Source organism: Syngnathus leptorhynchus, chromosome 7 (genome assembly GCF_054491065.1).
Source record: "Syngnathus leptorhynchus isolate UIUO chromosome 7, UIUO_Slep, whole genome shotgun sequence".
Classification (NCBI taxonomy): Eukaryota; Metazoa; Chordata; class Actinopteri; order Syngnathiformes; family Syngnathidae; genus Syngnathus; species Syngnathus leptorhynchus.
In genome coordinates, this window is record NC_141201.1 from 1,212,261 (window position 1) to 1,226,703 (window position 14,443).

At 49.7% G+C, this 14,443-nt stretch overlaps 1 protein-coding gene across 1 annotated transcript in view; it reads right to left on the reverse strand.

The window, feature by feature from the left end:
- Positions 1–14,443, reverse strand: part of robo1 (roundabout, axon guidance receptor, homolog 1 (Drosophila)) — an 82,093-nt gene that overhangs the window by 20,619 nt on the left and 47,031 nt on the right. Inside the window, exon 5 of the mRNA XM_085916381.1 lies at positions 700–857. Within this exon, the coding sequence (XP_085772507.1) occupies positions 700–857 (158 nt within the window). The remainder of the gene's footprint in view (positions 1–699; positions 858–14,443) is intronic.

The following is a 14,443-nucleotide window of genomic DNA, read 5'->3' on the forward strand; positions in this document are numbered from 1 at the left end:
GGGAGGAAGGGTCGGCGCTAACGACGGCACTGCGGCAGGGGGGTGGGTGGGGGGAGCCCTTTGATGAGCTCAGCTGCCGCAGACGTTGGAAATATTCCGCCGTCTGCTTCCCGCTGCTCCGTGTGACCGCGCTATACTCCACCCTGAAAACATCCTGGAAAAGAAGGGTTCCTCCAAGGACTATCCTCTCCCGTTGGGCCCAGCTCACGCCCTCCTGACTATAAAGAGAATGTTTAACACCAGCATTGTGTCATTACCACTTTGAATGACCACATAAGCAAATAAGGACATATTGGCATTCTCGCCAAGACGTCGGAAGGCAGCCAAGGTATAAAAATGAGCCTGTAAATGATGAGCCATCTTTTTCTGGAGCTTTGCGTGACTTTTCCGAGACACGTAGCTCTTCGACGTCGTGCGTTTCTAACCATGCACAGTTAGCACCGCTGAGTCTTTTAAGCCGCAAGTAGTTTTGAGTTGATTTCATCAGGAGGAGCCAATCAATGCAGTGCTGCTGGCTAATGGAGCAAGGAGGATTCGACGCCCCGGTCATTAAACTTTTTAAGCCTCGCGCTCGGGATTGGCTGGATGGGCATAATGAGCTAATCAATGTTTCTACAAACAACTCAAGTGGCTGGAACCAGCCGACCGGCACGGCTTCTGTTCCGGCTGAAGGCGTGGATATTTGCCTCGGCTCCTCACCGTGACTCTTTCGTCTCGGTCGTCCACGTTGAGGCCGTCTTTTTTCCAAGAGATGGTCGGTTCTGGATGCCCGCGAGGGGGTTGACACTCCAGGACCGCCGGCTCTCCGGCGGCCACGATCACGTCGGCGGGGTTCTGTCTGAAGTCGTCACGAAGAACTGCAGAAAAAATAGAAGAAAAAAAAAGATCAGCCGTTGGGTGCCACAAATTAAGAGCATCCAACGTGGACGTGTGGGAGACGCCAGAAAAAACAACAACCGTTTTTCCAGCTGAGCGGCATGAAAAACACATGTAGCGTACACGCACGCTAATACGCATTATTTGTGGCTGTTTGGGGAGGTCGGAGTGAGCTTTGGCTGGCTCGTCTCACACTCCTCTGCTCTTTCGCTCGCTCTCAAATGCCAGATGAAAGTCAAACTCGCTCCGGGAAACTTCACACCTCACGACGCGGGCGGCCAATACATTCCTGACTCTGCTCGCGGCAGCCAAAACGCTCGCGCGCCCTTTGTGGGATACGGCCATAAGCGGCCATCTCAGGGGGGGCGGCCATCTTGCCACTTGCTGTCAACTGAAAATGATGTCGTGGTTGCTAAGGTAACACGTCATCACAGTCTGGTCATGTGACATTTGCAAGCTGAATATTGATGAATAAAAAAAGAGGCAGAAGGGAAAACTAGCGTGTTTACACCAACACTGCTGCTGTGAACCCGGCTTGCCCCCCCGCCACCCAAACTAACACGTCTTTGCTGTAAACACAGCTGAGTGCGCCCACAAACATGCGAGTCCTCTGGGAGGACGGCCAAGTGAGGGAGAAACCTCTTGCCAAAAAGTGATCCCACCGTCTTCCAACATGGCCGCTTTTTTTTTGCATGCCTTCATCTTGAAATGTTCTGGGAACGAACGAAAGTTGCTGAAAAGCACCATGCGGAGGCGCTGAAACCGGCCCGTGTGTTTTGGAGATAATGAGTCTGCTCGAGAATTCTGTCTCATGGTGTAAGCCTGCAGCTGTCTTCTAGTGGATAATATTTCCTGCACTATTATCAGGGAGGCCGGATTCTCCGTGTGTGTGTGCGCGTGTGTCCTAATGTGTGTAAATGAGTGCGAGTCAGAGAGCAGAGTGTGAAATGTTGTCTTCAGAGGGGCGGATTTGTTGAAATATGCCGACCATGATGAGATGAAGGCTTGACCCCAGCCAGCCGGGCACGCACGCAGATAGCGCGCTAACCCAAAACGCTAACCTGCTCTCCAAACAGCCATTTCAAATCCAAAATTGAGATGATCAAAAGTCATGAACACAATGACAAATAATTGTGAATTATATATTATAATTGCCAACTAGTGGCGAGGACATCTTAGAACCGGCGTTGTTAATGAGCCCTCGGTAGCTCGAAAAATGGCCGCTATCGGTACTTGCTCATCCCGACCTGAAACGTGAACTTGGGTTAAAACCCTCGTCTCAAGCTAATGCAATTAGCCGCAGTCACGGCTGGTGTTTTAATATCGCCTCGAAAGGTCACCTCGGCACTCTCGGGTTCGTCACCCCTTTAACTATCTGTCTCTCACACACACACATACGGACTTGCTCTCAGAAGAAATTGAAAACAGATGTTTTAAATGCCAAATTAAAATGAGATGCCTGAGCTGCCCCCCCCCCCCTCCAAATATTAATGGGAAAAAAAAACCTTGATGCCACACACAAGCCAGGGCGAAAGATCAGATGAGCTTTGTTCAGAGGAAATGAAAGTAACGGCAACAAATCTTTGCAAGGATACACACGGCCGCTAAGGAATGAAAGCTGGATGAAAAGACACAGCGTTGGTCTTGCCTTAGGCTCTTCCTCAAAACACGCTGGACGAAGCTCAGCCCGCCCACAGGAGGGAAAATAAGAAGCGGCGGCGTGCAAGGGAGAAGCAAATAAAAGTCACCAGCAAGCAAAACAAGGACAACTTGGCAAAGTTTGCTGGAATCAACATGAAGGAAAAGGTTGGCGTGGGGTTGTTGATAAAAAGAATTCTAAAAAAAAAAATGATTCTCTTGAAGACTTTAGCTTTCAATAATTTTGAGAGGAGGGTTTATTTGAATGCGCTTCCCTTGCAAAAAAGTGAAACAGTGGCTCGGGCTGACGTTGCTTTCTTGTCCAAAATGAAGTCATTCTTCTGCAGGTGGAGCTCAGCTGTGGGCTCCTGGAGGAAGAGGCAACCTCGGTCACGCTATCTCTCCAGATGATACTATCAGCCCGTGAGCTGTCTGCCAGCGCGTACAAAAAAGAAAAAAACACCGACACCTGTACTTATTAAACCATAGCTGGCTTGTCGAGAGCAAAATATTTGGCACACCTGCCACATCTAATGAGAAGCTGTCGGAGAGGTATTCAAAACGGCAATCTATGCGAGTGCGTGGGGCCCCGCTCTCCCAGATGAGGGCCTTAGTAAAACAATCTTTCCAATTAACATTCCTCCTCCCCGGAGCCCCGCCGACCCTCCTGGAAGACGCCCCGGCCCGGCTCGGCCCGGCCCGGCTCGGCCCTCCCGTGACAAAGACGCCGGCTGACCCGCCAACGGGACCTTTGAATGAGGCCAGGATGTGAGGCAGCTTGTTTTGCTTTCCTGGGAAAAGCCACAAAAGTGCTCGGCGGCTCGTCTGTTTTGACATGTGGTTTTTCTCGGAGTGGACCGGAGCGAGCGACGGGCGGGACAAAGGATGATTTGGGGCAGGACGGCAGAATCGCAAAGGTGGATGTCCACCAAGCCGCTCGCATTGGCCTTGGTGGACATTCATTCATTCATGACTTTGTGGAATTTGATTTTTGACATGGCATGGCTCCCTGAAACGTTTTTGTAGCCGTAATAAAGCGTTTTGTTACAGGCGGCGGCATTTTTTCTTTTTCCCCTTTTAGCCCAGCAATTAATGAAAAGACAAGACGGTAATAATAGACATTTGTGTTGAAACTCCAAAAGCATCGGTTGCTACTGACAACTCTTGCTTGGACAAACGCGTAATGAGATCCGGCAGACACGCAGCCAGCAGATGTTTGCCGTGTAGCACGTCAAAGCAACTAATTAAAAGCAGGGGGAAAAAAATAGTCCAGAGGGTGGAAATCTAAGTATCTTGTTTGTTAAAAGAAGTGCAGGAAGCTGTTTGAAGATTTTTCTCTTTTCGAAGGGGGGGGGGGGACAAGAGTGGCTGAGTAACACGATAGCATGCAGGGGAAAACGCCAAGCGGGGATCCCGTGCAGTCTTACGGCACATCCCTCAGCCTTTCGTCATGGCCACTTGCACATTCCCTACATGCTGATGCTTCTCCGATGGCTTTACCAGGCGTGGGGGGGTGTTACTGTATATAGAGGGAGGGGTGGAGAAGAACGTTCAAATCGGAGCATGTTCTGATGTTCCAGAGGGGAACGCCGGTCCCTGTTCAATGGCTTCCACATGGACACTGAACATTCCCAGATGGACACATTGGCCACTTGCATTTGGGGGGGGGGGGGGGGCGCTTATACACTCCATGATGAGTGGATGGAAAAGGTACAAGCTTCTGGAAAAGTGCAGAATTTGAATATTGCTTCTCCAACTGTCTCCAAATCGGAATCATCTTTTTTTGTATTGAAAGTGGGCGGAGTCCAAGGCGGGGATGACTTGAACAGATGTGATGGGGAACAAAGGCGAGGCCGTTTTCCGCTGCCGTGCCAGCTCGACAAACAAAACGGCAGGCAAACTGTCAGGCGGAGAAAGAGAGACGAGAGAGGATCGGGAACACGTCCCCCGACGCGACATAATCGGCACGGCGAGGATGGCAGATAACGTCGCCGCCGCCGAGCGATAAGACGAGAGTGACTCATAGGATTGAGCGCATCGTCAAATCAATCTGTTGTTTGGCTTCCAGCGGGCCCAAATATGCCAAGGATAAGGCGGCTAAAAAGCGACATTGTGTTCAACAAAAGGGAACGACGCCACTCGGGGAGGGCGAGCGGCGTGATGAGGGACATCTGTTTGGAAAAGGAGCCACGTTCATGCGGGCCTGATCTGACCCCGAAAGCCAGACATAATAATGTACGCCATGCAATTAGGCTCTTCCTGTTTGGTGAATTGTTTGTTTTTTCGAAAAAAAAACTGTGCTTTAACGCTATATGAATGTCACATTTTGTAATGTTTTGCCATGATATTCAATTTGCGCCATCTCGACCCTATGAGACAATCACCCCCATGTGGAGTGCACCAATGCGAGACGGGCCACTCCAGTCGACAGTTGCATCTTTTGGGAATGCGGCGGCCGAGCGGCACAGCTGGCTTGCGTTACGCTGGCAGGAGAACTAAGTGACGCGAAAACGTTACAAGCAAGAAAGCCGTCTTCTCTGCCTGCGAGCCCCCGGGCCCTATTCGCACGGGTGCCCGCCTCGTTTGCAGAACTTTGCTGCATGTTATCACAAAAAGGCAGCAGCGACACCATGAAGAATCCATGCATGAATTATTCACGAGGTGCAGAACTTTTTTTTAATTTATATTTTAATTTATTCATTTTTTTGTGATTTGTATTTATTTATTTATCAATAATTTTTATTTATTTATTTATTTATTCAATTCTTCATTTATTTATTCCTTTTTATTTGCTATTCATTTCTAATATTTCCAGTCGGGCTGCTTCCGCAGCCGCTTTTTGATGCTTTTTTTTTTTCCTGGAGCATACAATTGAGCATGATGGCTCGGTTTTTTCCAAGTAGACTGTGGGCGAGTGGGCGCATATGCAAGCGCGCCGCTCATTCTGGACGAGGACCTGCTTGAAAGCAGCCACGGCCATTAACAAGAGCGACTGTTTAGAGAAGCGGCCACTCCACGCCGGCGACAAGAGCGCGGCCCGGGCTGAAGAGGCCCTCCGCCGCCGGAGACCCGGAGAGAATGGAAGAACTGAGCGTGCTTTGCCGCTGTCTCTAAATGTGAGCCAGATTGATGCGGCCAGACGCCAAGTCGCTCTCGCAATAATACTTCTGCAGAAGCAACATTTGCTTCCAAAGGCGATCCCGCGGGACTTCAAGACTTGACACAGCAGCACGTGTTGTGCCTTGTTTTCTCTCCTGAGCCAAATATCTTGCAGCCTTGACTACTATCTGGTGAAATCCGACTCGTGTAGCGTTCTGTTTCTTTTCAATTTCCTTTGCGGCAGAGGTCTCCTCCTCCTCCACCCCGTGTCAACATCGGGTCCAGCGCACGGCAACAAACGTCGGCTCCAAACGTTCGTGCGCTTCATGTGCTGGGCATGAGTTGGAGCAGAAAAGTCAAAAAGCAGAAGGGGCTTCCGCTAATTAACTTCCTGTTCAGTTGCCAGACTTCCACGTGAAAGCCAGCTCCCTCCCTGCCGGCTGCAGACGAGCCGACCTGCATCGGCCTGCCTTTTCCTGCCTGATGGATATCTCCAGCCGGGCCGGTTCCCACCAGAAAGACTCATTCAGTCAGCGTTCTTCATCCGAAGCGTCGCCCCGAGAACCCGACTTTCCCCCGGGGAGCACTTTGGAGGTTTTTCCTTCCGCCGCGCCGTTTGCAAACGTTTCCTCAAAGTACGACGGAAAGTCACACTCGCTAAGAAGATACAATTCAGATGGGAAATTTGACTTGGCACTTTGACCACTTCCAAACGGCTTACATGTGAAATGCAAGTTTGCATATGAAAGGCTCACGAAAAAAGAGCTACATGACCTACATCTGCGCCGGGGACCAGACAAGACCTCTTGGCACGCAAGCTGACATCATTGTCACCTTCTCATTCATTTTCAACTTCATGAGAAACGTGGGTGGACATTGTTCGAGGAGGCTGCCTTACTTAACAATCGGTTTCTTTGCGCTTTTCACAAAGACAAATGACACTGAAAATGTTGGAACACACACAACCTGTATTTTTTATTTTTTATTTTTTTAATAAAAGTGCAAAAGTGCAGACTGCCAGTGCCAAGCCAAGATTAAAAAATAAAAAATAAAATAAATTAATTAATTGCATAAAAAAAATAAAAACAATAAATAAAATAAACAAACAAAATAACAAGCGGGTTGTATCACAAAGGACCAAGACGCGTGGCAAGCGAGTGATGGTAGAAGCCAAAAGTCACAACAATATGACAAACTGGGACAAGCCTTGTCACAACAACCGCTGCTGCGTGTTTGCAGCGCTGACCGTCACGCTTAGTGACAACAGTCCAAGCCGTGTCACTCCCTTAACCAACATGACAAAGCTTCAGGAGCAAAGCCACGCCGCATTGAATCATGCTCAAATGTCCGATACCGTCCTCTCAGAGGCTTGGACATTGGGGTGGAAACCAAAAAGCTCCACATATAAAACACACAACACCCTGAACAACTCTTAGATTGGGGCACACATTAGCATCATGTGAGCTGCTACTCGCTTGGTGCCACCACCTCCATAGCTTCACCACTGGGAGTGTGTGCCCCATTACAAACAAGTGAATTAGCATCTCAATTGGCTCGGCGTAAGCTACAGTGTTGGCAGTCCTTCAAAGAGTAATTGGATCCATTAAAGGCAAGCGAGGGACTAAAAAAAATAAAAAATCAAGAGGCAGCGGGATGCATGTTCTTTTGTGTGCGCCCTATGAGGAAATTTTATTTATCTACTCCCAGTTGTGTCACTCAAGAGCAAATCAAATCTAGTCAAACATTTTCTCGGCAACGACTCAGGCCACATTGGAGGGCGGGTGTCATCGATGGACGACGCAACCGTCACCTTCAAGGCCATTGGGAGCGGAGGCAAAAATATCTCCAAAACTGAAAATCTATTCAATCTTTTTACAGCCTTGATAAAACCCCAGCATCCGCCCTCGGAACAACCGGCGAGACAAGCGACAAAATAAAAGAGAGAAGCCTCAGCCCTTCCCTCCCTCCCCAACCCCAAACCTCCCTTACTCCTTTATGATGAATGAACAAGGCCGCAAGAGTCCTTGAGGGTTGGGGGAGGGGAGGGACGGGACTAGGAAATGCCATAGACCTATCCGTCTCAATTGTTCTCAATGGCCTGCCATTTCTATGGGGTCGTGCAGGAATGTGTGTGTGTGTGTGTGTTTGGCTTGCAATGGCGTGAAGCCATTACCTGTCCGTAACTATGGCCCAATTATTATAACATCTGCCACACACACAAATATTTGCCATTTATGTTCTTGACCACAAACATCTATCCATATATGAGAGAGCGAGAGATTAATATATCGATCTAAATGGGTCCCTGGCAACTGCAAGTCCTTTATTGTCTCTGATTCGCGGTTCCCCCTTGATTTGACTCAAGGTTAGCTGGGCTGGCACACAAGGACATTCCTCGGGGGAGAAGCCGCAACGCTTGGTCGCCGCTAAGTAAACGGAGCCGTTTTATGGGCCGCCGGCGATCGTAAAACTGGATGTATGACAGCTCAGACAGATGGCTGATTGCGACCGAGAGCAAAGACAGGACGGAGATGATTTCTACTCCTTTCGACCTATTGCTCAAGGTGGAGGTTATCGTGCCAGGAACTTTCCCGTACGTTGACCGATGGTGCCGGGTCATCGTCACCGGCCGATCGACTCGGAGCGGCGCCGGATCGATCTCGCCTGAGCGCAGCCTGAAAGTAAATCCGGCATTATAGATTCCACGGCGGAAGAAAATAGCCTGCGGGGATCTGCTAGCAGAAAGATGCGGGCGGGCCTCCCCTTTGGCCTTTGCATCTCGACTGCATGTTATCAAGCTCTATATTCTCAGGGACCAATCAGGCAGAGTCTTACTCCCTCGCATCGGTGTTCTAGCGTTGAACCTGCCCGTCCGTGGCGAACCTCTGGAGACGTTTACCTGTCCATCCCTGGCTTCTTCATCGCCGGTTGCCCGGCAGCTATGCGTATCCGCTGCTAATGTTACAAGGAGGGGGATGCCTTACGACAGAGTCCAAGTCAAATTGCATACAGATGGCCCACATCAACTTGCTTCTTAGCTCTGTCTTGGATGATGGACTCCAGGGACCGTCTTGCCCGCCGCCGGCTCTGCTCGGGACCTCTGTGGTAACCGGAGAAGCCGGCCTGTCGAGTGTGTGAAGACAATAGCTCGGGAAACAAAGCTGAGCGCTTAGGAATGCTAGCCTCAGTCTGTTATAACTGCAGCGTGTTTCGAGCATGCCGTCACACCGCTTTCCGTCCAACTGCGACGTAACCTCCCCTGTCACTCAATGCCCAGGTCAGCGGTCCAATTTGCCATAAATAAAGGTTCTGGCGTTATCTCGACGCGGCTAGCGAGCTAGCTAGGCTAGCTAATAACACAAAGCTCCTAATAATGATGGATGGCTCCTTGGCTGTACAAACGAGTGTGAATGCTGAGCCTGAATTATTAAAAGGCAAGACCAGAGTGGAATATTTTGATAGCGAACGGGCTCATAAATAATTCTGTGCGCCAAAATTAATAACCTTGTTCTTCATGTAGCGCAGAAGCCTGGTGTTTGTCTCCGGGGGCCGAGTGTAAGATCTGGTACCGGGGATCTATCTCACGCTCATATTCAGCATTGTGGGCGAGGTTGAGCACCCCGATGCGTCGTGATGTGTGCGGACAGCGCCGGGTCGTATCGTATTCCCTTTGATCGGGGCGGTCAAAGGCGGGCCCGTAGAGGGGCTCGACCGGGCATTGGATGCCGAGGCTTGCCGTGTAGCGTGTCCAATTATCTGGCAGGCGAGGAGCGAGAGGAGCCGGCCAATTAGAAGAGCCCAAGACCCCCGTGGAGAGACAGACAAGCAGGCAGACAGAAATATTGCCCAAGGAGACGTCGCCAGGGAAGAGGGGAAAATGATTTCAAATGATGTCGTCGCCGTGTCTTATCACAAACACAACATTGTTTCTTTCAGAGGAAAGTGAAATGGTACAAAATAGTCGTGAAATATTGATTGGGAGCGTAGTCGAGCCCGGAACAGCACAAACAAATGAACAGACAAAGCCTGTAATGATCTCATATTTTCTCGTCTCTGACTCGGTCAGGTAAAGCGACTTTGGCAGAACCAGAGTCTAATTGGACCCGGAGAGCAGGGGGGAGGCCACCGGTTTTCCAATTTGAATTCACAGCTCAGTGGCATCAAGTCCACGTGGCGACGGAGGCCAGAAGACGAGAAGCACGGTCTCGCCGTTGACAGGCAGCTCCGGGCGGGGAAAAAAGATGATTATAGCTGGAGCCAAGCGGCAGCCAGCCAAATCCTTGACGGAACAACATGTAATTGGGTTATTACTTAATAAATAATAGCGCGGCACAAAAGCTCTTTGTGCGACTGCCACTGTTGCCGCTGATTTACGAGCAACATAATCTCCCGCTTAAGGAAATCTTTGCATTCAATTCAGGAGCCAAGAAGGAAGGTTCTGATTTTCATTAGGCCGACAATCTTTGTGGGGATGTTTTGGAAAGAAGCGCCCCTGCGGCAACTTGACGTGGCGGCTACCAGTTAGCATAAATATCACGCCAAGATCGATGGTGGTACACTTAATGCTCACTCATTTCAGGAATGTCTGACGATCGACCGCTTGAATGTCTCATTTAGGATTCAGAAAATTGAAGGCTTTCCGTGCGAGCTGTGACTACTCAAGTCCAAACAAGGCAGCTCAACGTTTCAGGCAAACGGTGTCATTTGCCACACCGCAGGAATGGAGCCACGACTCACCCCCCCCCAAAATAAAATCTGAGAAACAATACTGAAACGCCTCCCAGAAATACGCTGCGGAAACTCCAAACGGGTCTTTGAGGTCATGGGATCAAAAATGATCATCTTATTGAGGACATCGCTTTGTCCCTATGTGCCGCGCAGCTAGCGGCTGCTCACAACGTACAGTATTACAGGCTACGCCGCGTCTTTTAGCGCTAGCCCGTAATTAGCCCCGCGTCCACTTCACACGCTCACCGCTAACCACTGACCCGTTTCCTTACTCGCCGCCGCTTCCTGTGAGCCTCGTAAACGACCCTTTGATCGGGGGAGCGGCACAGATGTTTAATACGAGCGGTCCTTTGGGCTCCCTCGGGCCGCTAATGCGTCGTAATGTGGAGTTGAGCGGACCAAAAGGCCAAGAGGCCATCCCGATCGTCCCTGGGAAGGAGGAGAAGCTGCGAGCCAAGAATTGCAGTTGGAAATGAAAGTCGAGATGAGCTGGGACCTTACGCTCGTTTTTTCATGGCCAGTCCTTGAAACAATCATGGAATTTCAATGTGCTCCACCCACATGGTGGCCAAAAAGCTACAGAGAAGAAGACCTTCTCGTCATTCGGGCCAATCCCCGAGGAGGACACAATAAAATGGCGGACTTCCAGTTTACTCATTCACTGCCAACCCAGTTAATATCTTTGACGTGTACAATGGTATACTGAAGGAGTTAAATTCGGGGGATGGTTCCTTGATCTCGAGGCTTTTTGTCTGGAATTTCAATGACGGGTCAGCACAAATGCTTCTACAGCTTGCGCGGTGCACAGAAGCCAGTTATTAGTCCGTCCTCGCTTCTTGAGTAGTCATCAGCAGCGCTGACCGCAGCCAAGAAAGCTTCTCTTTTGTTCTCTGGCACGCCTCCGCCGCCATTCATCTTTAATGTCGAGCGTATCCTGTGGCAAACCACATAAATGACTTCTACACACACGCGCGTTTCCCTACAGGGACGTGTGGATTTGGTAAAAAAAAAAAAAAAAAAAATTCAATGTGCACATCATTGCGGAACCTTCACGTAAATGATTGAAGCACACATGCAAATGATCAAAGGAACACATTCAAAAAAAAAATCGGCATGAAGTACACGATTAATGTTCTTAATAAATCAGTCCGCCTTGCGACACAGTAGCAACATCTCAAATTTCCCCCCCCTAAGACTCATTTCTCATTAAAAAGGCTGATTTATGCCCAACCAAATTATGTTGACAATTCCCGTCGCACCAAAAGACAGCGTCGACATAGAACGAGATATATTCCACTGGCTTTGGATGAAGACCTCCGAGCCACCGCCGTCTGCGAACCACCGGCGGAATTCTAAACACACCTCCATCCCAGGTAATGACAGAGCGCAGCTTCTCAATGAGAAGGTGCGTGCCATGTCGAGAGATGAGTCGGCTAAATAGGGAGCGAGAAAAGGAAGGACATCACAGGCGGGATGTCAAGCTGTCAGGTTTTTTTTTTTCTTATCCCCGGAAAAGAGATGTTACCTGAAGAGAAAAGCCGCGAGTTGATTAGAGTATTTTACGATGAGTCATCAAATTTCCAAGTCACACGCAACGGCCAAAACCGAAGCTAACGCCTCGGCGGAGGTCAAAGACCCCAAAATGTTGCTCTCAAGTTTGGACTTGACAACCCTAGAGGTGTTTCTCCCGTTTTGGAATGTCCCGCTCGGATGCAAGAGCATCCCGGGGGGGGAAATGCTTTCATCTTCCCCAGAAGACTTACAACGCCTTGAATCCAAAATGACTTTCTTGCAGGTGAGATCATTCGGCAGCGTCGCCTCACCTCACGCCCACCCGCCCGCCTGGCCCGGCCCAGCTCGCTTCTCGGTAGAGATTAAGAAAACCGGCTTATTTTGTCACGGATTAAAGCAGCTGTCGAGCGCTCGGCACAAGGCGCCGTTGATAGCGGCTGACTTAGTTGACAGATAAATTCCAGCGGCGGCAACAAAACAGCGTCAAATTCCTCGGGAGTGAGCGCGAGAGTCGTGTTTGGAATGGAAGCGACAAACAGGAAGACAAAAAGAGACAACAGGCTGACAGCTCACGGTGGCGGCGCGCCATGAAAAGCCTTCCCCGCCTAGCTTGATATGCTAATTCCGGCGGCGCTCCATATTTGGTGGCAATTGTACAAAAGTGGAAACGGCCACCGTGATTAGAGTCACATGTTATAGCTGGCAATCATCAAACTTCCCTGCCAACCCAGTTCATATCTTTGACGACTATAACCGTCAATGGCACTGAAAGAGTTAAGTGGTCACTTTGAGAAATTGGGCAAAGCGTCCAAAAAGGACAGCTCGGCCGTTTTTGAGGAAGTCCACCTGCCTCATTAAAAAGAAATGGGAGTGTGCTTGGAACAAATCTGGGTGGTGAGTCACAGAGTAGAGCAGCATGACTCTCCACACGGGGTAGGCCTCAGATAAGAGCTCCCTCCATGTGTGTGTGTGTGTGCCATGGTGATGGATGACCGCCGCCGGGGTGAAAGCGGGGTCACCCTGTTTGTTTTTAGCTGTTTAGGCAGAGATGGGTCTGAGGTGTGCCTCGTAACTTCACCCAGTGTTAATAAGAAGGTCTGTTTGCCGCACTTCATCACCATCCCCCAAAGTTCTCTCACACACACAAACACGCACTTGTAGATAAACGGGAGGGGAGTCTTGAGAGATACTTCATCACTATCTCCAGGTAAGTGTGAATGATGAGCAACGTCTGGCTCCCCCTGAGGTTTTGCAGCGGTGCTCGGCGCCACTTGTCAACGTCTCCATCCGTCAGCGTTGCCCATCGCTCCTGGCCCTTAATGGCTTGCCGTGCAGTCAATCAAATCGAGGCAAGACCTCCGCAATGACCTCCGCAATTGCCTGATGTCACCTTTACATCCATTTTGGGATTTTAGCTTCAAAAAGGTCATGGTGGACTACTAATCACAATCTGGCCCAGATGAGATTTGTACATTTGTAATTCAAGCAAACTCAGAACAATGCACATGGTCGCTAAGGCCAAAGGAAATCCCAGGCCCCTATGTATGTTCAAGCTCAAGTCTTCCCTCCGATGTCAGCGGTTGAAAGTTCAGACAGAGGTGAAGGTTCCATCCCGCCCGCCCCCGCCCTCACCGCCTCCCTCCCGAGTTGACCCCTACGAGCCCCTCAGGGATCGACCTCTCGCCCTACAAACAAACAACACGTAGCTCGCTTTGACATACACTCCGCAGGTGCCGCGAGCGTGCAGGCGCCACGTTTGTGATTTTCCTTCTCATTTTGGTGTCCATTTGTGCTTCTTCCCTTCCACAAAGAAACAATACAGACTTGTCGAGACTTGATCAGGACAAAATCTACCGAATCTAAAACAAGTCAAGTTCGACAGCGTAGCGCGCCTTTAGAAGTAGGCTAAATACATTTGTAGACAAAATAAAATAAATTGAAATTCAATCCACAAAAGCTGCGCCTCACAAGAGAAAAGATGTCGAAGAGGTGGGGGACCTTCATGAATAAAACAACATTCCAATGGTATGCAGCTCAATCAGTTCCATCATGTGTAATCAATAGATGGAACCGGCACCTTTGCTCATCCATACCAATGCTGCATTTCACTTCCAGCCCCCCCCCCCCCCCCCCCCCCACCACCACCATTGGCAGCCCCATCATGGCCAATAAAAGGTCCCTCTGATCCACACTAAAAAAGCTGAGCGTGAAGAATCCAGAGGGGGCCTTCTGCATAGCTAAACATCTTCACCAAGAGGCCTCTTGACACCTCCAGCCAGTCACGATTGACGGGAGGAAAGTCCCTTTTTCAAGTCATCAAAGAAACACAGTGAGAGATTCAATTAAAAGGATCGACCGTGGCGTTACGCGTACCTTTGGGGGAAAAAAAACAACAACCCGAAATGAAAACTTCCGATGTGAATTTTCAAAAAGCTCCAATGAGCGCCTTCGACAATTCACCCTTTAATGTTTCTCTGCGTGCAGAGCTAAAATACAAAAAGAATGTGTGTCCTTGGGTGCAACAACGGCAGCCCGTTCAACCCGCAGGACCGTGACAGCTTGGACCCATCATCAAGATGGATGGCTGTGT